Genomic DNA, 24,067 nt, shown 5'->3' on the forward strand with positions numbered 1-24,067 from the left:
CAGCATCGACTTGAGTAAATGCGGGAATCTCGGCCGTCGGTTACAGTAATGCGAGCTTGAGATTTTGTCCCCCTCGTTGCCCCTCGTCTAGATTTGCACCGCATTTGCTATCCGGAACCTCTCTACCAAACCGATGCCGCTCCTTGCACAAACTTCTCGAGCTACAGAGGTACCGCTGCTGAACTCTGCGAGTCCCTGGGCGTCGACACTCGAAGACCTTGAGCAGTTGTGGCAGTGCGAGTTTAGCGACGCGATAACGACCCGTACGGCAACCTTGACTGGCTATCCGGACGACCCTGCAAAGCATCAGGTTACTCTTTTGAAACATTCCTTATCGAAACCCCGCCTAATCGAGCCTGACCTTTTTGGGATGTGCGTCAACACTGCTCAGGTCGCATTCTTTGGTACAAAGAACAACTCGATCAACTCGTTTGGCTTTTCGCCGTATCCCCTCAAACAGTACCTCGAGTGGCTGGACCAGATTCTTTCAAAGGATCCCAACTCTCGAAAACGGCACGAGAAACGAATCATCGTTTCGATTGGACCCGCAGACGGCCAAGAGCTCCAAGTCTCCTTGGATCTCGTACACGGCTTTGCGCAAAAGCACAACATTGTGGTTGGTGTCGAATTCAACGCGAGTTGTCCGAACTTGAACGGCAAGTCACTGCCCTGCTCAGAATGCTTCGCGCGAGCACTTGTTGAGCTATCTTTCCCGTGCGCGGGATGTTCTATCACCGGAAACAGGGCTACCTCCACCAGCCTACAACGCTCAATTGCTCGAAAACTACATACGCATCTTTGCCGAACGATCCTACTCGGATCTCCAGTTGGGGTTCAAGCTGCCACCCTACACCTACGAAGAGCAGATTGTTTCGGTCGTGAGAGCGATCGAACGAGCAACCTCGAGCGCCCCTCACGATCGTGAGGTCGTCTCGTTCTTGACCAGTACAAACACTCTGGGGCAAGGTACGTACAAATGAACGAGGTCTGGATCGAGCATTCGCAGTAGTGACGGGTGAACCATTACAGGTCTTGTGTATGCTTCGCAGATTGTCGAACCGGATCGAGACGATACGAGGGCTCAGTCATTGAAGCCAGCTAGCGAAGAATTCGGAGTCCCGACCGGCTATGGCGGGATTGCGGGAGAAGCAATTCACCAAATCTCGCTCGGGTACGTTGTACCACCTCGATGATCCCTCTTCTCTTCCGCTGTCGATTCTGTACTGACAATTCGGTCGAGTGCAGGAACGTGCACAGGTTGCGGAAATTGCTCGATGCGTCTCGAGAACCGAGAGTGAGAGGGATCACGTTGATCGGGGTAGGTGGTGCTTGTGACCGAGCGAGTGTCGAGAGGTTTCGACAGGCTGGAGCAGATGCCGTCGCCATCGCAACCGCTCTGGGCCGAGAAGGGGTCAAAGTGTTTCGCAAGATTCGGATCGAGCGCAGCAAGCTGTGATCCTCAGTTTCAATCACACTTTCGCCAGATGTTGTAGAGTTTGGTTGTTGCAATGCTTCTAGCCGAGATAATTCCAAACAAAAAAGTGCAAGATCAGCGAGCCAAACAGAAAGTCTCCGAACGCTCTGTAACGCGAGTCAATACACAGATCAGCTTCTTGAACGTAGCGCGGAATCGAAGACTGACTCACCTTTCTGGCGAGATGGACGGAAACGTTGATTTGTTGTCGGGATTCGTTTGGATCCGCAGAGCACCGCACAGGACAAATTGTCCGACCGTAGCAGCAAATCTGACAGTGTCGAGCACGGGTCAATTGCATTCCATTTCTCCGACACCAAGATGGACTGGAAACTCACCCTCCGAGGAACGCATTGAACGGATAGTTTGTGACGACAACGCAGTAGACGAATTGTGCGACACCGGTCAACATGAGGAAGAACATGAAGCCGTCAATCAGCTTGAGTCGACTCGATGCTGCGTAACGAGCAAGGATTAGGCTGCCGACTCTAGTCTCATTCCGACAGCGGTGCAGAACTCACTCTGCTGCTGATAGCCTCGCCATAGCGATGAGAGACTACCAACAAAGCCGCTCGTCTCGTCTGCATCGTTTCGTTTCTCCGATTGGCTAGTCGTCGAGAGTCCAGATGGTGGTGTTGAGGTGGGAGGAGCTGAAGGAGATGAGGTGGAAGGCGCGCTTGTGGGGGCGGTTGAGCGTGACACGACGCGGCGGGCGGGCATGGCTTTTGCGTCAAGAGTTCAAGTGCTTATTGGACGACTGCTGAAGGCGAGGCTAGGCGTTGAGGTACAGCTTGCGAGTGACGAGACACGGCTTGCGAGCTGCGAGACATGTCCGACATGCGCAACGAAGCATCTTATTGCACTACTTCCTTGACTGTCAATTCTCGCGTCCGCACGAGCTGCAGGATGCTGCTGCGGCCCTTTGATGGAATACTTTGTGCTTACGGCACGCGGTTGCGGGCTCGGCAGCCAGCTCATGGACTCTCGCCGAGCTTAGCAATCGCAATGAGACCAACGCCCTGGTAGAACGGTACAGTACTGTGTGCTCCTGCATTCGAAACCCGTGCCTAACTCGGAGTTTCTGCAGCAGACTGGCTGGAATCTAATGATTCTCTCATGTTGCGAGGTCTCGACCTTCTCGAGACTTGCTCAATTCAGCCTTTGCAAAAGTAGCACGACTCAGACGATCGTCTCGGTTCATGGCTCCAAGTCGCGAACGGACGCACATGCGGATCGCCGAAAAACCGGTCTCACCAGCATCGTCGAACGGACTGACCAGTCGCTTCGCCTCGCCTCGCTTCGCACACCTCGCTTTGCTTGCTTTTCCATCCGCGTTCGCTCTCGTCGATTTATAGCAGCTGTCGACCATTTTTGGCTCCATCAGTTCACAGCTCGCTTGAGCTTCTCCAGCAAGGACTCTGTGACTGAATGGTCAACCCGACCTTCAACCCGTTATTTGTAGCCCGGTGAGCGTCTTGAGGAACCTCGTGCACACAGGAACGACTGGCTAACGTCCGGTGTGGCGCTTGTAGGGATACGGAAGCACTGCTCGGACCTCAGACCGCCGGTTGGCAGGTCAGCTTTGTCATCTATGGCGTCTATTTGACTCTGCACACCAAGTACCTGCTCTCGGACGCGTACGGCCGACTCGCCCGCCAAGTCAAGGTCGTCATCTGGATCGTGTTCCTACTCGTGACCCTGTACGAGGCGCTCGCGTTCATCGACAATTTCCACTACATGGGTACGTCTGCCGGGATCGCGCGCCCGTGCGTGTACGACTTGATCCTGATCAGCGCCTATCCTGGGTTCCCATTGCAGTCATCGTCCACCGAAGTCCAGAACAAATCATCCTTGGGTGGTGGGTCGACTTTATCGTCTCGCTACTGGCTGGCAGCGTCGCCCTGGTCGTTCAGACTTTCCTGACCATCCGGGCTTCCGTTGTAAGCTCTATCGAATCTCTGTTCTGGAGCGTCGCTCGAGCTAATGTTGGGCTGTCTGATTCAGCTCATTCGAGCATCGTGGATGCAGTACTGCTTCCTCTGCGCGATGGGCGTTGCGATCCTTACCTCGTTCACGGGCGCCATCCTGACGACGGCTACATCCTTCATGGTGAGGACACTTTCTTGTCCATGAGGATATTTCGCAAAAACAGCAGCTGAGGAATAGTATCAAACTGCTAGTACTACAACAATACGATCGGGTCGATCTCGATAGATTTCAATCAAACCGTCGCCATCTGGCTGTGGGCTTCGTTGGCAGTCGACGTCGCAATTTCCGTATCGCTCTTTGTTACACTTAAACAGCGAATCGGAGGGTTCAACAAGACGACCGATTCGCTCTTGCGCAAGCTCATCGTCATTTCGCTCAGGACGGCCGCCTACACGAGCGTGCTAGCGGTTGCCGGTGGTGAGATTCTCCTTTGTTTCCTCCTTCGCCCTTGTCCCAGAGTTTGCTAACGACTCACATTCTTCAGCGATCGTGTCTCTCGTATTTAAGGATTCGAATCCAGCGTTTGCGCTCCTTCATTTCGCATTCTGGAGTTAGTCATGGCTTCTGTTGTTCCTCGTCGGAGACTCGATACTGATCCCGAGACGCGGCAATCTCCCTGTTCTCTTTCGACGCTCTCGTGCGAAAAATCAAAATTCATCCAGCGCCACTACCTCCCTGTTACGCGGTCTCGTTGTACACGACGCTCGGAGCTCGCAAAAAGATTGACCTGTACCTCGGGAGCGTGTACCCGCTCGATCCGGCATACGCTGGGACTTTGCCCCGACCTGCGAACGAGAAGGAAGGAGCGATCGAAGATGTCATGACGACTTCTGTACACGCGTTTGCCGAAACGTTGCCGATTGTCACTCACGACCTTCCACCAGGAGGTACTGGAGGTCGAGTCAAAGGGGTACGACATCCCACTCGAGTGTACAGTCCCACGATTTTCGCATTCTCGCAAGATACCAAGAAGAGTCACATCTCTTCCATGACACGAGGGATCAGCCTTCCTTCCCCATCGGGATCGTGATCAGAAATTCCTTTTCCGTTCTCTCAAGATGCAACCACCGTCTTCTCCCTTCTTTCTTCAGCAAACAGTGTACTCTCGATTTATTTTTTGTGTTCCCCATCAAACCTGTTGATTGTTTCCTAATCGTACTCCCTCATCCTGCTATGTTGTCCTCCCCCTGTAATACACGCATAGGAACCTGTGTCGGCCTTTCCCGTATCTTGCACGCGCGCGAGAGAGAGAGAGAGCAGAAAGAAAAAAGGCTATGGAAGGATCGATCTTCGAAACAACAAAAAAACCATTATCAACCGCGATCGGAAACGCGCTCGTTTACTCTCTTTCTCAATGTTTTTGTTTGTTGTCACTGTGTGGTTTGTTACGAAAAACGGTGGATTTCGACTGTTACAAATATGGGAGAATCACAAAGGCGAGTTTTTTGAGTAATCTTCTTTTAAGCGTTCACTGTTGTCAGCAAAAAGAGACCGCAAAAAAGGTCAGTCCTCGGCGCAAAGAAACGAGCATGTCGAACAAAAGGAGGTGACGAACTGTAAGTCGAAGCTTCAATCGTCTCGGGTAGTTCAGTGATCGCGACTTCGAACCTCGACTGGATCGAAGTGAGGACACCCTCGTTCTCATCGTTGGCAACAAACGTGATCGCGAGACCTTTGGTTCCGAATCGACCAGCACGTCTGAGAAATTGACACAAAAGCGCAATCGAGATCGAGGAAGCGTCAACATCCGGACCCCGACGAGAGGGAGAAAAAAAAGGCGGGGGGTTCTTACCCGACACGGTGAAGGTACGAATCGGCATCTCCCGGCGTGTCGTAGTTGATGACAATGTTGACTCGTTCGACATCGATACCTCGACCAAAAATGTCGGTCGCGACCAACACTCGCTTCTCGAACGCCTTGAACTGTTGGTACCGACGGATGCGCTCCTCTTGCGGCAGTCCCGAGTGGATCGCGATCGAAGGGAAGTTGCACTCGCGCAAAAGTCGGTCGAGTTCGGTCGCACGCGAGACGGATTTGACAAAGATGCAGACCTATTGAGAAAAAGAAACACAGTAACAGTGTGAATTAGCGATCTGGTGAACCAGAGAGAATCTTGGAGGAACGCACTTGGTTGAACTCGAGCGAGTCGAGGAGATCGTTGAGTTTGCGGTTCTTGGCTGCCTCTTCGAGACGAACAAAGTGTTGTTGAAGACCGTGAAGGGTGAGCTTCTTCTCGTCGTCAACGTAAATCTCGAGGGGCTGCTCAGGATCAATGTACAGTCAGGTTCAGATTTGTGTGCTCGAAAAGAACCGAGCGATCCACATGGTCTCGGGAGGAGGCTGGACTTACACTTTGCATGAATTTCTTGCAAGTAACGCGAATCTCCTTGGCGAGGGTAGCCGAGAACATCATGACCTGCTTGTGGTGAGGAGTCGACTTAAAGATCTCCTGAACGTCTCGTCGCATGTCTGTGTCGTAGATTATTCCCGAAAACGCATCGACAGGGTTTCGAATCGTCGAGCGGATCACGTGTCGCAAAAAGTCGATCGAGGATAACGTTGAGAGCGAGCGAAGGAAGGAAGGAGAGAGAAGAGGGAAAGAACCAGAGTAAGTGCTTGTTCTTATGATCTTTTCGAGTAGCTGTGTGGATCTCCAGTCGCTCCTTTCGCAGTACTCCGGATCACCTCGTTCTGCAGTTCGCCGTGAACCGACTGTCGCCAATCTCAGGTCTAGTTATGGCTGCATCGTCGATCACGCTGGACTTTGATGCTGAGTGCGTGGTCCGTGTCGGGTCTTGCGGGCGAGCAGACGGTAGGAACTCGTACGAGCGGCAGGTACAATATAGATGATAACTACGGCGCAGCGATGTCGGAAAAGGGCAACTGAGGCGTTCCGTTCGAAAAAGATCGTTGACGATGCGGCATGACTGGCTGCGACCCGACGCAAGACGAGCTTGATCCTTGGATCGACCCTGACTCGCGCGTTCGCCCTCTTGCTTGCGTCCCGAAGCGCGAAGATCGACCGCGAATCGAACACAGAGAAGAGAGAGAGAGAGAGAGAGACCGGTGTCCCCCCGAGATGAGGACTTTGTTGCGAGGACTGTTGACTAACCGACGGATTCGAGCATCTTGTCGCACTCGTCGAGCACAAAGTGGCGCACGCTGCCGCATTTGAGGGACTTGTCGCGCACGAGGGCGTTGAGACGACCAGGGGTACCAACGACGATGTGCGGGCACTTTTCCTTGTTCTTGAGCAAGTCTTGGTCGACCTTGACGGACGTTCCACCGTAGAAGACACCGGTGCGAACGTCGGGCATGTACTTGGAGAATCGGGCGTACTCGTTCTTGATCTGGTACGCGAGTTCACGCGTGTGGCACAAGACGATGACCGACACCTCGCCGTCGACGGGCTCGATCTGTTGGAGAGTAGCAGTGACGAAAACGGCAGTCTTTCCTGTAGAAAGCCGAACGCAAGAATGCGGGTCAGCACGAGAAAGCAAGAGAGAGAGAGTAAGGAATGCGACTTGCCCATTCCCGACTTGGCTTGACAGAGGACGTCCATGCCGAGGATGGCCTGGGGAATGCACTCTTGTTGCACTGTCGAGGATGCGATTGAGAATCAGTACAGTGCCAATAGTGAGAAGGGCAGACGGAGGTGAGACGGACCCTCGGACGGGTGCTCGAATCCGAGATCCGAGATGGCACGCAAGAGTTCGGGTTTGAGGAGGAAGTCACGGAATCCGGTCGAGTGCACACCGACGTAGGAACCTTTCTGGTCCTTGGACTCGGCTGCGGCGGACGAGTCTTCGGTCGCGGCGGGCGCGGACGCCGTCGTCTCGAGAGGGTCCTCCTCGTAGTCTGTTGTCGCACAACTGCAATCAGCAACGGGACAATCGAATGGCATTCACGTGCAGTTCGCGCGCACTCACCGATGAGATCTTCGGTAGGGAGCGCAGACCTGAACAAAAGGAGACAGCCGCGTGCAGTGCACGTTAGCGACGCGTTCGATCGCGACAGGCTGACTCGAGAGAGACTTGCATCGTGATTGAGCAGGTAGAAGGGGTGAAGGGCGGGGAGGGGAGCGGCAGAGTGGAGGGGGAGCGAGGAGGCAAGTCGTTGCCACGAATGGATTACAATTGATATTCGCGGTTAGTAATCGGCGGGCGAAACTCGCATTACAAGCGCCGACGCTCGCTGATCGACCGCGTTTCGCCTCGCCTCTTCACTATGGCCAAGGGCCGCACTCGAGCAACTCGGAACGAGTCTCCACCTCGGGAAAGCCCAGCGATTGATCCGCCGTCGTCGTCGAGGAAGCGACCTCGCGAAGCACCAGCCGACGCGCCTCTCTCCGCTCCCGAATCCGCGCCCTCTGATGTTCGAGAACCGGAATCAACCGAAGCGCGACCGACCAAGAAGAGCAAGGCTCACGGCGACTCATCTGACAAGATGACTCGACCCGAGCATTCCGAAGATGGGGAACCTGCTCGCGTCTCGCCTCGCTCCAGCAGCCTTGCCGACCTCGAGAGCACGTCGAGCGATACGCTAGCAGAATCAGTCGCGACCGATCGAGCGCAACCAGACGCGATGGATGCCGACGAACCTACAACGCTCGATCCGATCCTCGCTGCACGCCGGCGCGAGCTCAAAGGCAAGGCGAAAGCTACGCCGCAGGACGACGACGCCGAATTGCCCCAGGAGACGGAGCTCGCGAGACTCACGCGTCAACTCGCACACCAAACTTCGGTACGTGACCCGCGTGAATCGGTTCGAGAAGAAAACTAGCTCATTCAAAGCCCTGCAATGCCCACAGCTGCTAGCATCGCAAGCGGCCCTGTTGTCCAACCTACGTTCGGTAGTGGCATGTACAGTCTGTCTCGAGACTCTCGACAAGCCTTATGCCCTAGCATGCGGTCACGTATTGTAGCTTCCTGCTCACTCAGTCCCATCCGTCTCTACTCGTGCTGACCGCCCCCGTTTCCGTCCCCTCAGCTGTCGCAAATGCCTCATCGAGTGGTTCTTTCGTCCAGATCCAGATGCCGAACCCGATCGCGATCCAGAGGACGGATCCTCGAGCGACACGGACGTAGATTCCGACACTTCCGACTCTGAGTCGAATGAAAGTGGGAACTCTGCGAGTTCAGGATCTCCTTCAACTGCGTCCTCGTATGTAGGCGGCACTCTTCGGGGCGAACAGTTCAGAGTCAGACCTGGCAATGCAGGCACGAGTCAAGAGACGTTTGAAGCGATCGCGAATCGGATCTACGATGGATTCCGTGCACCGGGACGCCTCGAGAATGGCCCTCGACCCGCAGCCGGACAACCGGCAGCTCCGGCCGCTGCGATTCGCGAAATCGTCGAGGTTGAAAGTGACGATGACGACGAGGAGAAGGATGATGAGGAGGGATCGACCCAACTCGATGCCGACGAGCTCAGGAAGGCGAGGCTTGCGAGATTTGGAGGCGACGAAAGTACCGTTGTAACCGAAGCAGCTGGATCTGCTATGAATGCCACAACATCCTCGACAGCACCAGCAGCAACCATCACAACGACAAATTCTCCCCCTCGTCCACGGGAACGTTCGCCTCCTCCTCCTCCTCCCCCTCCTCCTCCACCCAAGATCGAGTACATCCTTCCGAAAGGTCGACATCGACTCAAGAACCTCGTCTGTCCTCAGTGCCGCACAGGATGCTCGGAACTAGCACCCCATCGAATCTTTGTCCTCGCGGAACTCGTCCAACTCGTTCGAACCTCTGAACATACCAACGCGATGCCGGGGCTCGAATCCGATGGAGACAAGGTCGACCCCGATGCGGGTGAAGGATCGACGACGAGGTCAGATTTGCCGGGAATGGATGAAAACGATAATAGTTGGGGAGGACTGTTCCCAGGTGCTGGAGGAACTGAAACGGCCAGAGATCGAAGGAAACGATTGGCACAATTCATCAGGGATCGAGACGATGGAGTGACGAGATGTGGTGAATGTAGTTGGGAGATTGACGAACGTTCAGGACTCTGTGAAGGATGGTCAGTTTTTCTTCTTTAACCCACCTTATTGTTGTTTTCTCCTTTCACGTCCTCCTGCACGACCTCTACCCAAACCTGAACATGATCGACTGATAATTTCGAATCTGGCTAACAGTGGTCGGAGATGGAGCGTGTCTCCCGAAGGGGACGACCTCGATGATTCCTCGGGCTTCGAGTTCGGGTTCGGCAGCCGAGTCCCTCGAATCCGAGGTGAACGTTACACCCTCTCGAGGAGACATGACGACGTATTTCGATCTGATCGATCCAGTGATCGATCGAGTCAAGATGGTGCCAGTGGGAGTGATGATTACGAGAGTGATGATTTCTTGGTACGATCAGGTGCCGAAGAAGACGAAGAAGAGTGCAACCCCCGAAGAAGATCGAATGACAAATTCGAATCCGAGGAAGAGGAAGAGGAGGACGGAGACAGTTCGGATCAAGAGGAAGAACGGAGACAGTCGAGGAGAAGGAGACAGAGACGTCAACAAGGGGAAGTGATCGATCTCGAATCCAACACTGAATCCGAATCCGACAGTGATGACACCACTACTGAAGACGACGACTCGATTTCCTCCTCCTCGAGGAGAAGGAAGCAGGACAAGAAGACCAAGACTCCGATCGTCTTGTCAGAAACTGACAGCGAAGAAGAAGACGAAAGCGATGAACCTCGAATTGACGACCGCAACCGTCACGAACCTGAGCATTCAAGACCGACAACTTCTAAAATGCACGAAAGTAGTGGTGAGGAGGAGGAGGAACGACACTCGACTCGCACGAGGAGAAAGAAGAGGGTGATCGCTGATGACAGTGAAGGGTCCGACTAATAGACGAAACCCCGTAGCTCGCTCTTCTCTCGAAAAGGTACAATCGCGTTTTAACCTTTTATCTCTGCTCAGCTCTTTTTGCAGAAATTCTGTCTCGTTTGCGATGCCAATCGAGGTTTTGAGTAATCTGTTGCCTGCCATACAAGGAAGAAATGTGAACGTTCCTTCGTTTTTCAACATGCAATCCAGCTGTGCGCTGCGAAAGTGACAGAGAAGCAGGGAGGGAAAAAAACCAGGTGATACAGCAAAGGCGCTGAAAGAGAAGATCAGAAAGGGGGGGATATACTACTTTGTTTGGGTTCGGGAGACCAGTTTGCTGTTCATACATATACGGGAGCCAAAGAGAGAGAGAGAGACATACACAGAAAAGGGGAGAGGAAGGATACACGGGTGGAAAATGCGAAAAAGAACCGGCGGAAGGAGCAAAATTGACAAGAGAACGGACCGAGCAAGTCGAATGACCGGGAATTCGGTGATGATCGCGTTCTACTGATCTCCAAGCAAGAGACTCGCGAGTCGTCCTTCGACCAGTTCAGCTCCGATTCCTCCCTTCGGACCTTTTCCGATCGCAGGGGTGGCAGTACCGGTTGCGGCGCCCTCTCCAGTCAGTTCGGCCATGCGTTCCTCGTTGATCACGTCGGCGTACGAGATGAAACTGAGCCGACGCGGGTGAGGGTTCGTATTCGCTCCAGCTGGAAGAACGTTGATCGGGACCTCTGATCCAGGAGAGGCGAGTGGCGAGGCCACGAAGCTCGAAGTAGGCTGATCAGTGATGGCGGACGACGAGGCGGGGAACGGTACCGAGAGGGATTGCGGCGACAAGAGGTTCGAAGGCCGTAGAGGAGCCATGCCCGGTTTGTCTGAAGCAGCGGAGGTCGAATCGAGCGATCTTGAGGGAGGCGAGGGCAGAGTGGTCGTGCCGACGAGACCCGGAGGAAGTTTGTTCGCTTCAGACTCGAGCGCTTCGGCGAGTTTCTTGCCAAACGGCCCAAGTCCAAACGCTGTCCCTCCTGCCGAGGTCGTGGGCGGACTGATCTCTCCGGCAGAGGTCGGTGGGGATCCTCCGCTGAACGTGGTCGAGCTGCCGCCAGGCGATGCCGCTCGGCGGTCTTCGCCCCCGGACGAGAGCGCTTCGATACCGTCGACCGAATCAGGCGAGAACGAACGAGCATGAGAAGGTCTGCCAGGTGAGCGGGATGCATTGGCATACGACGAGTGACTGAATGCGGAGGGAGAAGCGGGAGAGTGTTGGTGCGCATGCGGTCGGGACGCTGCTTGAGGAGCATGGTGAGCGTGGTTGAGCTGCGAAGCTGTCGGAGGGATGATGGGAGACGACCAGCCCGAGCCAGCTTGGGCGTCGGCCTCGGACTCGTGAATGAGCGCTTCAACATCGTGCGAGACGACCGGGTCTGACAAGGCGATGATCGCTTCGGTCAGGACTGGCGGCACAGCAACGTCGACTGCTTCCGAAGGTGTGATGTGATGCGTCGATGCAAACTCGACATCTGGTTCCAAACAACAAAGTGACGAAAAGAGTGAGATCCGAACCCAAGTGGGGGTAAGAGCGCGGCTGATCCCCGAGAGGCGGGCCCTTGCAAGCTCCAGCGGAGGAGCGAAAGTCGAGACTTACCGCGTTCGAATATGTGACTGAGATCGACCTGAGACGCACTCCTGCCCATGCCTGCACTCGCGGCGCCTTCGCCGAGCATCGGAGTTGCCGATGATGCGTTCCCTGTCCGTTCCCGCGTCGGACTCGCAGGCTCTTCGCTGACGTGCCGCGACGGCCTCGGACTGGTCGGTCGACTCGCGACAAAGTGGTGTGGGGATCCTCCGACATTCGGACTCGGAGGCACGACGGGACTCGGGCGACTTGCGAACGCATTCAATGTCGGGAGCGGTGGGATCTTGTTGCTCGAGCTGGATGTGGCCGACGCAGGCGGAGGTGTCCCTGCGAGTGCGTCGAGGGCCTGCATCGTGTTGGCAGGTCCGGGCGAGATCGATCGTTGTCTCGAGCGAGAGGAAGGCGCGGCGACAGAATTCGATCGACTGCTGTGCGAGAGCGAAGCCGACCAGGACAACGAGGCCGGGCTCAAGTGAGACGTACTCCGGTGCGACTCCCTCGACGAGTCTGTGTCGTTGAGGATGATGTGAGGTTGAGGCGAGCGAGGCACGGTAGCTGAATCACCGGTAGAAGCTGTGTCACCGAAGGGTTTCCGCCAGTGCGGGATTCGTCAATCCTGGTTCGGCCCCGATCGCACGACCGTCTCACTCACACATCGGTTTGCAGACTTGAAAGAGTCGAGGAGAGTTGAGAGAGACCCTTCTCGCGCGTTTTCGAGGCCGCAGGCCTCTGCCGAAACTGCGGATGCGCGCGCTCATTCATTTCGAGGGTGGTGCGCATGCGCTTTTCTCTCTCCGTTGCTCTCGCCGTCCTTGATTGTACGTGGCGTACGTGCGCTACTGCGAGACTCGACACAAAGAGATCATGCTCAGAGCAGAATGCGTCGAAGTCGACGTAAGCTCACGCGCGCATTTCCGTTTCATCCGCTCTCTGCGCGCTCGTCGGACTCGTCCCTCGTATGACAGCATGCAGTGCAAGATATCTCGATTGACCGCTACATGAAAACTACCTCTTCTTGTAGATGCACGGCTTGAGCAGGGTCGATCCTTTGCGCGTGTTGTCTTGCTTCTTCGCCTCGTTCACTTGTTCGGCGCTCGAAGCCGTCTTGACGAAATCGACGAGCACGAAATGCGTGTTTGAATCGTCCTGAACACCCGAGTGTCAGTTTGGTCGCCCAAATGAAACCGTTGCAACGCGTGGGGGAGAGGGGACCCTCGGTCTTCAACGCGCGCGGAGAATGGGGGGAGGGTTTCGTTCTGAAAGAGAGGGTGGCGGTGCTGAGACGACTCACTTTTCCTGTCGACTCGAACCCAACTGATTCGACGAGCTTGACAAACTCGTCAATCTTGTCGAATCGACTCGTGACCTCTGCGATCAAGAGTTTGCCGTCCGTGCGCAGGACCCTCCTCGCCTCCCGAATCATGTTGATCCAATCCGTACCCATCAAGCTCAAACAACACACGACCGCATCGACCACTTGTCCTTCTGACGACGTCGGCGATCCAGGCAACGGGACCGAGGAACATTCCGCCTCGATCACGTATGGGTTTTGGGACACGAGATCGAACGAGACCACTTTGAGTGCTTTCTGCGTGACGAGCTTGGGCTGTGCGAGCTTGAGCTTGAGTGCCGCACCCGAGGTCGAACCAGACGAGGAAGCTGCAGGGGAGAGGGTGCGAGCGAGACCAGCGTCACCGCACCCAAAGTCGGCAACGAGCGAGTTTGCCGGCAGGGAGGACAGGAGCGAATTCGAGATGACCGAGAGCGGGTTGACGGGCCAGTTCGACGCTTGGGACCGGAACCCAGAGTGGTACTAGATTCGACGAGGAGACAGCTCAGTCAGATGGAAACTTGCGATTCGTGAGCGCGCGTTCTTTTGGTCGACTCACATCATCAAACGCGCCTTCCTCCTTCATCAAGTTCCACGCGTCCTGCCCTGAAGTAGTGTACAACGTCTCGTTGAGCATGCGGAACTTGCCACCAGCGAGTTTCGCTCGGAGTTGGGCCTGCATCGCGGATTGAGGCGGTGCGGCAGCCTGACTCGTCGACGCCGTGTTTGGTGCAGAGTGACGGAATGGTTGCGCAGGTTCCGAGGCTGGCCCCGGGGACGACGGGCGTAACAGGGAGGAAGAATGCGCCGGTTTCGCGGGTGCTGCGTCGGACTGTTTCTGCTTCTGCTTCTTCGACTTGCCTTGTCCCTGTTCGTCCCGAGTGCGCTGGGTTTCCTTGCCCTTGGCTGGACTCTGGTGCTCCTTGTCTGCCGCTGCTGGCTTGTTTGCCTTGCCTTTGCCTTTGGTTGCTTTCGCCTTGCCCTTGCCATCTGCACCGTCTGACGACCTGGTCCCGATCGGAGTTCGGTTCGAGCCGGATGAGGCGCCTTCAATCTTCTTCATCGTCTTCATCAGTTTCTCGAGGTTGACCTGGCCAGTTTGAGCGAGTTGATCTTTTTCGGCGGTCGATCCGGATCGTTTACGCTTCTTGGCTGCAGACGCAGTCGAAGCTTCTGCGACAGGAGCAGCCTGGACATTGAGGAGCGGTGTGTCGAAGAGCATGTCGGCGGCGAGATGGGTTGCCGGGTGCAGAGCAAGTGATCGAGGCCCGCGACGATTTCACGAACGTTCCTCCTCGACGGGCTGATCTACACCCTCCACTTTTTCTTCCATCTTCCTCCTCACGCATTCTCGACTCGAGCGGAAGAACAGCTTAGCGATGGCAGATACGAGCGTGCAGTCTGTCCCTAGCGCAGGAACGGGACTGAATCCAGCCCCCACCCGACCTCAACCCACCTCGGAACCTGCGCCAGCTACGATTCGACCGTACGATGCGAAACGCGACAACAAGCTTACGCGCTACCTCATTGGAGCGGGCGTCATGGAGCCGTCAGTCTCTTTCGCTCGTCGCTAGACGCAGTCCGTTGTTGCTGATAGTCGGTCCGTTCCGCTCGTGTGACTTGCACCTCGACAGGTCCTCGCTCGCGAACCGTACAGCGTTGTTCAAGCCCGTATCTCTGCTCGTGTGCGCAATCATGGCCCACGTGTTTACCGTCTACCTCGGGTCCGGCTACCCTGCGATTGTGCACAACCTCTTCTCGTCGCACCCGAAACCACTCAACGAGCTGTCGCCAATCTGGCAATCCACTACCGACTTTCTCCTCCTCGTCCCCCTGTTTGTCGGACCCCCGATTATCGTGCTCGCCCTGTTCGAACTGAGGCACCGCAACGTGTTTGAAGCCGAAATGCGACGCGCGATCGGTGAGGAAGACTTGCGCAACATTGCCAAGTACTACGACGTCCAAAGCACCGACGCAGAAGCACGCCAACTCGACCACGAGAAGCAACCGGAACAGAGGAAAGGGTTCTGGGTGTTTGAATACGACAACCGCATCCTCGGGCTCGTGGGACTTGACGGGACGAAACCGGGCCAGCCGCTCGACTCGGTCATGGATCATATCGAGGCGCTCAAGACTACCAAGAAGACCAAAGAAGTCGACTCGAACGCGGACGCGGACATCAAGCCGTCTGCCGCTTCGACCGCGACTGAGGGTTCTGCCGATTCTGCGATTCGCTCTCGCAACCTCAAATCGCTCGAGCTCCCCAACAAGGACAGCGCACCAAGTCTCTCGGTCACTCCCCCATCTCCTTCGTCCGGCGGTTCCCCTTCGGCGTACGCCCTCGCTTCCTCGCCCCTTCCCGAAGGAACCCTCCACGTACGGCGATTCACCACGAGCATGTCGTTCCGTGCTGCCGACATCGAGGACGATCTCCTCGAGTTTGTGGCAAAGTCGGCCTTTACGACGCTCGGCCCGAACTCGCCTCCTCCTGCTCGCCAACTCGTGATTGCACTGCGACCTACGATTCAGGCCGCGTTCAGGCGACGACTCGAGAAGCACGGATGGACTCTCGTCCCGCAAGGTAGCGAACTCGAAGTTGCGGTCAGTGGACAGAAACTTGCATCGAGCCCGAAATCGAACGCATCGAAGCTCGTCGAGGCGGTCTGGCCCCTCTCGCTCGAACCGCGCACGATGGTACTCAAACGCACTATATGGGAGGAGAACCACAAGTCGGCTGCCGCGAGGGCTGTTTCGGCCCTGTTTGGAGGAAAAGAGGTCAGAATCGCGGGACAATAAACGGGAACAAGAAGGGGGAAATGACTCGGTTGTATTGTGGAACCCACGGATTTGTGTCGCTCAATCGCATTTAGATTTCATATCGCTTCACATGGAGATGCTGAAGCAGATGCGCGTGTTGCAAGGGCGCATTTGTTGTTGAGATCGATCTGGCGGGCTCATGGAGATACCGCACGGTGCGTGCTGCCGAACATTCCTGTTCATCGACATCTGTCATGCGACACGCTGACGGGCGTACCAATTCGTGCGCAGAGCGGACAAGAGTTTAGCATTCTGCGATCGTGTGGCAACCTCGTGTTTTTCACGTTTCCCGCTTCATCGCTCGCTCCCTGGTGCCGGTAGGTCCGTGCCGCAGGACGAGCTCGCTCAAAGCAGGACACGACTTCCCCTCGTAAGATTGTTGGATTCCTGCGCAGCGTCGCAACTCTTCCGACCGCCGCGAGTTGACCTTCTCAACCGCGTCGCCGTCGAAGCTCACTCAGGAGATGCCGTCTGTTTTTCTGTCTTTCGCCGCGTCCTGCCGAGAGGCGCGAGGACTTCTCTTCGCCTTCTGCGCCACGGTATCCTTTCGAAGTTCTCCTTCTGTCCTGCCTCTCTAAGCCTCCCTCTCGGAGTGTCAAGGAATGAGGGTACTCTCATGCCGTCTCGTCGATGCTTCATCTGCACGTTCATCAAGGAGGGCCACAAAAGGGCTCAGGCTACCCGTCCTCCCTTCTCTTTCCTCTCATCATCTTCACTCCTACCTTAGTCTCTCACTCTTGGCCTTCTCTTTCCCCTTCCCTCTAAGCCCGACAGTACTCGCCTGTCCTCCGATCTTCCTCTCGTACCGACCCCTCGACACTCTTTGACTGAAGATCCCCCGTCTCGTATTTCCACAATGGTCCAAATCGCCGCTCTCGCTGCCATCGTCGCTACGACCTTTGCCTCTCTTTCGTCGGCCATCTCGGTGCCCACGACCGACACAATCTCTTTCACTGCGCCAGTGACTCCGAACCACCTTGAGCGTCGAGGCCTCATCAACCTCGGAGCTTTGGTCGGCAAAGGTTCCCTGATCGAGCTCGACGTCCTCGCCAACATCCTTGGGCCCAACCAGTGTACCGGCAACGCTGTCGTCGGTATCCAAGCGAGTATCCAGATTGGTCACCTCCTGAGCGTCTGTGCTTGTGTTGAAGTGCTCGGATCTCGAAGGGGCGTTACACCTTGCCCTGCTTGGTCAGTTTCTCACCTCGCTGTTCCTCTCAGTCGCTCGTCAACCCCGACTGAACCATGCTTCTCCTTGCATTCGACAGCCCTGTAAACGCTCGCCCCATCTGTGGATCCGGCTCGTGCGGTTGCGAGTGCAACGACGGATACTACTCGAACGGCAGCGGAGTCTGTGTACCCGAATCGGGTTGCACTTCGAGTGGAGGTCGAGTTCGTCACCACCGCGACGGCTCTTCCGAGTGTGTCTGCCCTTCACCCCTCATCACGTCGACCCAAGGAACTTGCGTCCTTCCTCCTTCGGCTCGCGCCCGCGCCGCTCGCAACAAGGCTCGTTCGCAACTCGCCCTCGACTACCCTGCGGTCGAAGGAGATGAATTCAAGTGCCCCGATGGAGAACGTGCTTGCCCTCTCGGTGACTCGAACGGCTACGAGTGCCTCGATGTTACCTCGACTCTCGACTCTTGTAAGTTTGCCCGGTCACGTTTTAGCCCATCCTCGAACGAACAACGCGCTGATCTCGCAATGAAATATTCGTCGCTAGGCGGAGGTTGCCCCGGAACCGCCGAGTCTGTCAACTGCCTCGCCCTCCCTGGAGCTGCTGGCGTTTCTTGCAGCAACTCGCAATGTCAAGTCGGTATGTCGTGCATGCATCCTCCTTGCCCCTCCGCTAGCTTCATTGCTGACTCCATCCTCTCTCTGATGTCAGCTTCGTGCTTCCCTGGCTGGCGGTACCTCAACGGTCGATGCCACCGCATGGACTAAGCCGTCAAAAGCCCCAGTGCTTTTTCCCTTCGCATCTCGTTCTACTCCGCATTTTCTTTCATTTCGTTCGTTCCTTTGACTCCCGGTGATCTGGTCTCGCTTTCTTTCTCTCGACAACGGATTTACACGTCATTCACGGTGGATCTTCTCTCAAACGCTCTCTCACTCTTTTCAACTTTTCGCATGAGGGCAAAAAACTTGTCCAAGCCTATTGTTCTTGTCTCTCTCTGGTTTTCGCTTTGTCTCCCTCAGATGTTTCCCTCGCAGTACTTTTGATACCCCCTCCCCCCAGTGCTCTCGAATAGTTTACCGATTGGCTCTCTCCTGATAGATGCCTTCCCTGCAATCATCGATGTGTTGCAGCAGATTCAAGGTTCCCGGTGGCTTGATTGGTCGCAATAGCAGCTACGAGAGCTTGGAACCAGGTGTTTGTCGACCCCTTCGTTCGACTTTCGAGCTCATCTCCCTATTCGAGTCCATTGTATACAGGCATGCTCGAGCGTGAGATGATGCCTTCATCCGGCCTGCTGTTGAGTAAACTTTTAGGTGCACGGGCCGCATATCGATCCCCGCGGACAATACACAAGCCGAGTTGGGAGCCGAGGTTCCTTCTCAAAAAAGCGGGGGGTCCCCGTCGGAGCCGAGGCGGCTGCTCGCACTTTTCTCTGCCCATGATTAAATGGTTCTGACTGTACGGTGCGCCTGCCTCTTTCGAGGAACCGGCGGCGCTTCGGATCGTCAAGATTCTGGAGAGACTGTCGCGAAAGCCCGAAACCTTGACTTGGCGCGGCTGACGGGATGGTTTTCTTCCCGGTGTGGTGTATGGTAGCTGCGGAGAACGAAGATCCTGCAGATCCCGAGCAAATGCTGTTACCCTTGCAATTGGCGCTTGAAGGCTTAGCGCGAGAGATTTTGAGCTTCCTGCCATCTTCAGCAAAATGCGCGCCTCGGGACGCCTCCTCGAGGGTTGATCTGCGCGCCTGTGTGGCTGATGTTGCGCGCGTCCTGCCGGGTCGCTCATCACATTTCTGCACCCGAAACAACTTTCTTCTGCGAGCCTATTGCTTGAACTATGCCCCATAATTCTAAATTTTCTCCGCCTTCTTTTTCGAGCAAGTCGCACCTCAAGGCGAGCTGGCAGAAGCTCAAAGTGGCAAGGAGCTTCAGGATTTCAATGGAAGAGACTGCTCAGGCGCAGGACAGGCTTCGGAATCTTGTTCGACGCCGCTGCAACCCTGGAGATAGTGTGCAACTTTCGTGATGGTGGCTGCACGTCTACACCCTCGACCTGTCCTTCGCTTCTTGTCTTTCTGTTCTGCATTCACCTGTTCTCCTTCTCGGCGACTCCTTCGACGACGTTGTCTCAATCCGCCATAGCCCTCGTTTCCAACTCAAAATCACGCTCGTTCCCTCTTCCAAAATGCTCATCCGTAGCCTCCTTCTTTCGGCGCTGCCTCTCGCCTCTCTCATCCCGTCCTCTTCAGCACTACTAGGGATCAACCTCGACCTCCTCGGCCTGACCCATCTCGACCTCGATGTCGGACTTCTAAAAAACGGTGCACTCGTCAACATCGATGCGTTTGCAAACGTCTTGGGTTCGGGTGACTGTCCATCCGCAAACGTCGGTGTACGCGCCGCTGCCCTCGGACTCGTGAAAGCCTGTGTTTGCGTCAACCTGCTACACAACGGCCTGTTGGGTGTAAGCTTTTTTTTTTTTCTACTTTCCGAATGTGGAGCCTCCTTCGATATGCGCGGGCTCTGCAGATCACTGACAACCTTGTCTTCTGTGTTTCATCAGTCCGAGAAGCCTTGCCCTCCGTGAGTCTCTCCTCGCCATCGTTAGGGCTTAAGAGCTCGAGCTGACCGAAACGCTGTCGCTGTTCTTCTCGCTGTATAGTTGTCCCAACGGCCAGGTCACAATCTGCGGAGGTGCTCGATGTGCATGCTCGTGTGACAGATACTCGTACTCGGTAAGCCTTCCCGTCATCGCCTGAAATGCCCCTATACTGATTCGTTTTTCCTTGGCCATCAGGATCACGCATCGAAAACTTGCCTGCCAATCGAGCCCTGCGTCTCAACCGGCGGTTCCTTGCTCAACTACGACGATGGCACAAGCTCGTGTGTATGCAAATCACCCCTGGTGTCCACGGGCAATGGTTGCGCGCTTCCTCCTTCCGCTGGCGCTCGCCGACATCGCCACCGACGTGACATCGCTTCCTCGCCTCACGCCGCCCGCCCCCAGAAGATCTTCCGACCCTCCACTTCGGAACCGCTCCAGAAACCTGCAACACTCTCGAAAGACGTTGTCTCTGGCGAGCACTGTCCCCTTGACGAACAAGCCTGCCCACTCTCTTCTGGAGGTTTCGAGTGTGTCGATACCAAGACTCAATTGACTTCTTGTACGCACTCTGCTCTCGCACAATCGCTTGCTGCAAGGCCATCGGTACTGATGCAAGGGTTTGTGCTGCAGGCGGAGGCTGCGTCTCGCAAGATGGCGAAGGTAGCGGCACCAACTGCCTCGCGATTCCGGGCGCACTCGGAGTTGAATGTCAAGAAGGCAAGTGTGTCGTCGCAAGCTGCTTCCGAGGCTGGAGCTACCAGAATGGTCGATGCGTCTAAGCTCGCCAGCAACATCCTCTTTCCCCCCTCCTCTCGTCTTCCCTTTCTCTTGTAGCTATATTATGCCTCCGGTACTTCGAAGACACAGACTGGCTGTCTATATCCTTCCATCCCTCGCGTTCCTCGTTTAGATCACCACCTCTCGTTCAACCTCCCGCAGCTTTCGCATTTCCTCGCTTTATGCGCCTCGTTCCTGTGTTGGACCATCCTTGCTGTTATATCTGGGCTGTAGCGCTACACCTGAAACCAATGTATTTGTCGTCTCCTTCTCGCAAGGGCCCTTCTCGCCAGGGCCCACTGCAGCGAGCCACCGTTGCAGGCGTTGATCCTCTCGCAGTGAATTTGATCACAAAATAGTACGAACATGCTGGCGTGAATCTGAGCTGAGCATCCAAAGCAGAAGGACCGGGGTTTAAAGTTTTAAGAGCGAGGCTCTGTTTTCCTGAAGTAGCAACTCTCGCTCAGCGCGACGTCGCGTCGCAGGAACGATCCTCGATACCGACAGGAGAAGCAAGGACCCGGACAACGTAGTGATCGAGAATTTTCTTCCCCGCGCTTTCTCCCCCCTTTAGGGGGGGATCCTTCTTACACTGTTTTGCGCTGAAAGCGCCTTTGTTTCGGCCTACCTGCCTCTCTAGACTACAGATTATCTAAGTGATACCCGCGCTAGCGGGTGTCTGTCTATACGCGGCGGAGCCGCGCCAGTATTCCACACTTTTGCGGCGAGGAACAGAGGAACTAGGTTGCAAGCGTGGAAGGAAGTTTCCAGCAGCTCTGCTAGTATAGCGGTTATGCTGTCGATAACGACGGAAACACTGGAAATTATGCAGAAAAGCGACTCGGGTTCGAATCCTGTTGTTGCGATTTTGCAGTTTTTTTTTTCTCGCTTCCATTCGCATTTTTTGAAGCCCAAAACGAACTTCTCAAAAGTTCCAGTGCCGGTCGCTACAAGCTTTCGCAAAGTAGCAAAGTTGAACTCACACGCCTAAGTCGTACGCGGAAGCATCAGCTTCAATCCTTCCCTATAGGGAAGGAGCGCTATAAATAGCTTTTTTCGATCAATCCATGGTTCGGGCCCTGTGTTCCCGACAGGACAGGTGGTGGCTCTACTTGACGTTGTACCCAAACCAACGGCTCGTCTGTACCAGCCGCAGCCACCTTGTACAGACACTGCGAGCATGATCATGATCACCGAAGTGTGGTATCTCGCTTCCACCTCGGTACCGCATCCCGCCAAGCCGAGCGCCCTTCACCTGCATAACACTGCTCCTTCGTAACATTGTGTACGCTTTTTTCCATCCATCCCATGACCATATTGTAGCCATTCTCAAGTGAGACATGATGACGGTCGCTCTTCGTGTGTGCATCTGCAAGATACTAGCCAGGTCTGCGCTCTCACCAGCGCAAGTGTCGTGCGTTGAGCTGCGAAATAGCATACGACTAGCCAGAGCCTCTTCCCTGTCACAAATCGAGCCGAGCTTCAGCCCTCACTCTGTCGGACCCGACGCTCGTGTCCGACCGCTCACGTGCGATCGCCGACTTTCTCCTTCTGGTCATCCATGGCTACCTGATGCTCGGTCAATGCTCTCAGAGGCTTCAACTCATGGAAAAACGCTGGCTGGGTCGTCGTCCCTGCGAAGACTGCCGAGCGAGCGCGAGTGACCATCACCTCCTCTCGGTTTCAAGTAGAACGCGACACCATCGGGTGACGACATGCGGGACGATGCGGAACGGAAATTGACGAAGATAGGAAGTTGAGCTTAACGAGAGCTCGCACTCGTCGCAACCGAGGCAGTCATGCAGTCTGTCGTCACCAATTCTCTCGCTCGTCGACTGGTCACACGCCGACGAAAGAAGCCGTGTAGCCCTGCTGCCTCTCTTTCTTCTCAGTCATCCTCCTCTCCCGAGTCTTGCAACCGATTTCCTCCCGCAAACGCTCGGATCCCCTCATCTGCATCCTATCCTCTCTTTCCTCGTCGACTCGCAAATCCCTGCGACTCTTTGCTACCTTGCAGCGCTCAACCACTCTATAGCGATAACCATCCTCACCATGGTCGCCATCCGCTCCTTCCTCTCGGCGTTCTCGCTTATCGCAGCCGCCTCGATTTCGACCGCTCAGCTCGTCGATGCGGACCTGGACCTGGGTCTGCTGCAGAACGGAGGTGTGTACAAGGCTCACGGGTGGCATGACAATATTTCTTCGACGTGCAGCTGATCCGCACGTTGGTTGTCTAGCGCTTGTCACCGCCGACCTCTTCGCTGATGCACTCACCCAGCAAAGCTGCCCCGACGGCAACATTGGAGTCGTAGTCAATCTCCTCAACCTCGTCAAAGTTTGTGGCTGCGTGTCCCTCCTGAACCTCGGTCTCGTATGTCGCTCGGCTTCCCATCCCCTCGAGCTGGCCTGAATAGCACGCTGATCAGCTTCTCGCTAAACAGGGACAATCCGTGTGCCCCACTTGTCCCGCCAACTCGACGCCAGTGTGCGGTCGCGGCAACTGTGCTTGCCAGTGCGACGAGGGTTTCGTTTCAGTGAGTCTCTTTGGAACAAGGCTTGCGAGCGTCGCAAACGCTGACTTGTCATTTGGCAGGACACTACTACTGGCTCTTGCGTAGCCGCAGATGCGTGCTCTTCCTCAGGCGGAACCTTGACATTCAACGGAGTCGGACAGTACACGTGCACCTGTGCCAGCCCGCTCGTACTCGGTTCGAGTGGCGTTTGTGTCCTGGCCCCGTCGCAAGGTGCTCGCGCTCGCCGTCGTAACCTCGTCTTCAACTCGCCTGCGGGACCCTACTCCTCGTCAGGTCGTTCATCCAAGTACTGCCCGAACAACGAAACCGCCTGCCCCCTTGGAAGTAAGCCTCTTCTTCGCTCACGTCTGGTCAGCCAAGGAGCACACGCTCATCTCGTACTGGTACAGACTCTTTCGAATGCATCGATACTCGGGACAGTCTCACCCACTGCGGAGGATGCGCCGCAAGTGGCGGAGTCGACTGTCTCAGCATCCCGGGCGCACTCAACGTTCAGTGCGCGAACTCGAAGTGTGTCGTTTCGTCGTGCTTCTCGGGCTACACTCTTGAACAAGGACGCTGTATCTAGACCTGGCGCGCTTACTCGCAGCCACAGATGGACCTTTCTCTCCAGAATTTTCTGCTTGGTTTCTCCCCCCCTGGATTTTACCCTTCCGCGCTGTACATAGTCGAATATCTTTTTATGGCGATCGTTCTGCCTCCCATATGTACATAGTCTCGGAAGACAGTCGAAATGGTGTTTCGTAGGGACGTAGATGCAACAAACTGCTTCTTTCCCCCTCTTTGCTTCAGGTGCGCATGCAAGCGAGACAGTAAGTGACGAGCAGAGCCTCGCATACGGTGATCGTGAGAGGTATGCGCACAGACTATTGAAACCTGGAGCGTGCGTGGT

General features: G+C 55.6%; 11 protein-coding genes across 11 annotated transcripts; 7 read left to right on the plus strand and 4 right to left on the minus strand.

Moving 5' to 3' along the window:
- Window positions 1-133: 133 nt before the first annotated feature.
- On the plus strand, window positions 134-1,456 carry JCM15063_004374 (uncharacterized protein; the record flags this gene model as incomplete). Its single annotated transcript, XM_076679844.1, has 5 exons — window positions 134-310; window positions 392-656; window positions 745-966; window positions 1,030-1,171; window positions 1,246-1,456. The coding sequence occupies 5 exons, from the start codon at window positions 134-136 to the stop codon at window positions 1,454-1,456; spliced, it is 1,017 nt and encodes a 338-aa protein (XP_076532967.1).
- A 58-nt stretch (window positions 1,457-1,514) lies between these two features.
- On the minus strand, window positions 1,515-2,194 carry OST2 (dolichyl-diphosphooligosaccharide-protein glycotransferase; the record flags this gene model as incomplete). The annotated part of the gene is made up of 4 exons (XM_076679845.1): window positions 1,515-1,581; window positions 1,647-1,745; window positions 1,813-1,930; window positions 1,996-2,194. The coding sequence occupies 4 exons, from the start codon at window positions 2,192-2,194 to the stop codon at window positions 1,515-1,517; spliced, it is 483 nt and encodes a 160-aa protein (XP_076532968.1).
- Window positions 2,195-2,902: 708 nt separating this feature from the next.
- On the plus strand, window positions 2,903-4,493 carry JCM15063_004376 (DUF6534 domain-containing protein; the record flags this gene model as incomplete). The annotated part of the gene is made up of 7 exons (XM_076679846.1): window positions 2,903-2,940; window positions 3,007-3,215; window positions 3,293-3,414; window positions 3,479-3,583; window positions 3,655-3,880; window positions 3,948-4,013; window positions 4,126-4,493. The coding sequence occupies 7 exons, from the start codon at window positions 2,903-2,905 to the stop codon at window positions 4,491-4,493; spliced, it is 1,134 nt and encodes a 377-aa protein (XP_076532969.1).
- Window positions 4,494-4,923: 430 nt separating this feature from the next.
- On the minus strand, window positions 4,924-7,504 carry SUB2 (ATP-dependent RNA helicase SUB2; the record flags this gene model as incomplete). Its single annotated transcript, XM_076679847.1, has 10 exons — window positions 4,924-4,934; window positions 5,019-5,161; window positions 5,256-5,515; window positions 5,592-5,723; window positions 5,815-5,933; window positions 6,577-6,918; window positions 6,993-7,061; window positions 7,131-7,322; window positions 7,394-7,422; window positions 7,488-7,504. 10 exons carry the CDS (start codon window positions 7,502-7,504, stop codon window positions 4,924-4,926), a joined length of 1,314 nt encoding a protein of 437 aa, XP_076532970.1.
- Window positions 7,505-7,691: 187 nt separating this feature from the next.
- Window positions 7,692-10,312, plus strand: JCM15063_004378 (uncharacterized protein; the record flags this gene model as incomplete). The annotated part of the gene is made up of 4 exons (XM_076679848.1): window positions 7,692-8,207; window positions 8,275-8,384; window positions 8,454-9,488; window positions 9,604-10,312. 4 exons carry the CDS (start codon window positions 7,692-7,694, stop codon window positions 10,310-10,312), a joined length of 2,370 nt encoding a protein of 789 aa, XP_076532971.1.
- A 486-nt stretch (window positions 10,313-10,798) lies between these two features.
- JCM15063_004379 (uncharacterized protein) lies at window positions 10,799-12,589 on the minus strand (the record flags this gene model as incomplete). The annotated part of the gene is made up of 3 exons (XM_076679849.1): window positions 10,799-11,817; window positions 11,943-12,506; window positions 12,586-12,589. 3 exons carry the CDS (start codon window positions 12,587-12,589, stop codon window positions 10,799-10,801), a joined length of 1,587 nt encoding a protein of 528 aa, XP_076532972.1.
- Window positions 12,590-12,938: 349 nt separating this feature from the next.
- Window positions 12,939-14,485, minus strand: RRP8 (25S rRNA (adenine645-N1)-methyltransferase; the record flags this gene model as incomplete). Its single annotated transcript, XM_076679850.1, has 3 exons — window positions 12,939-13,079; window positions 13,225-13,746; window positions 13,823-14,485. The coding sequence occupies 3 exons, from the start codon at window positions 14,483-14,485 to the stop codon at window positions 12,939-12,941; spliced, it is 1,326 nt and encodes a 441-aa protein (XP_076532973.1).
- A 157-nt stretch (window positions 14,486-14,642) lies between these two features.
- JCM15063_004381 (uncharacterized protein) lies at window positions 14,643-16,059 on the plus strand (the record flags this gene model as incomplete). The annotated part of the gene is made up of 2 exons (XM_076679851.1): window positions 14,643-14,812; window positions 14,898-16,059. The coding sequence occupies 2 exons, from the start codon at window positions 14,643-14,645 to the stop codon at window positions 16,057-16,059; spliced, it is 1,332 nt and encodes a 443-aa protein (XP_076532974.1).
- Window positions 16,060-16,936: 877 nt separating this feature from the next.
- JCM15063_004382 (uncharacterized protein) lies at window positions 16,937-18,024 on the plus strand (the record flags this gene model as incomplete). The annotated part of the gene is made up of 4 exons (XM_076679852.1): window positions 16,937-17,271; window positions 17,349-17,725; window positions 17,804-17,896; window positions 17,969-18,024. The coding sequence occupies 4 exons, from the start codon at window positions 16,937-16,939 to the stop codon at window positions 18,022-18,024; spliced, it is 861 nt and encodes a 286-aa protein (XP_076532975.1).
- A 1,420-nt stretch (window positions 18,025-19,444) lies between these two features.
- Window positions 19,445-20,643, plus strand: JCM15063_004383 (uncharacterized protein; the record flags this gene model as incomplete). The annotated part of the gene is made up of 5 exons (XM_076679853.1): window positions 19,445-19,723; window positions 19,823-19,842; window positions 19,922-19,994; window positions 20,057-20,423; window positions 20,495-20,643. The coding sequence occupies 5 exons, from the start codon at window positions 19,445-19,447 to the stop codon at window positions 20,641-20,643; spliced, it is 888 nt and encodes a 295-aa protein (XP_076532976.1).
- Window positions 20,644-22,693: 2,050 nt separating this feature from the next.
- Window positions 22,694-23,743, plus strand: JCM15063_004384 (uncharacterized protein; the record flags this gene model as incomplete). The annotated part of the gene is made up of 5 exons (XM_076679854.1): window positions 22,694-22,805; window positions 22,879-23,012; window positions 23,083-23,175; window positions 23,235-23,499; window positions 23,565-23,743. 5 exons carry the CDS (start codon window positions 22,694-22,696, stop codon window positions 23,741-23,743), a joined length of 783 nt encoding a protein of 260 aa, XP_076532977.1.
- Between the last annotated feature and the right edge of the window lie 324 nt (window positions 23,744-24,067).

This window comes from Sporobolomyces koalae (genome assembly GCF_050403365.1).
Source record: "Sporobolomyces koalae JCM15063 DNA, S_koalae_JCM15063T_v1_ctg28, whole genome shotgun sequence".
NCBI classification, from domain to species: domain Eukaryota; kingdom Fungi; phylum Basidiomycota; class Microbotryomycetes; order Sporidiobolales; family Sporidiobolaceae; genus Sporobolomyces; species Sporobolomyces koalae.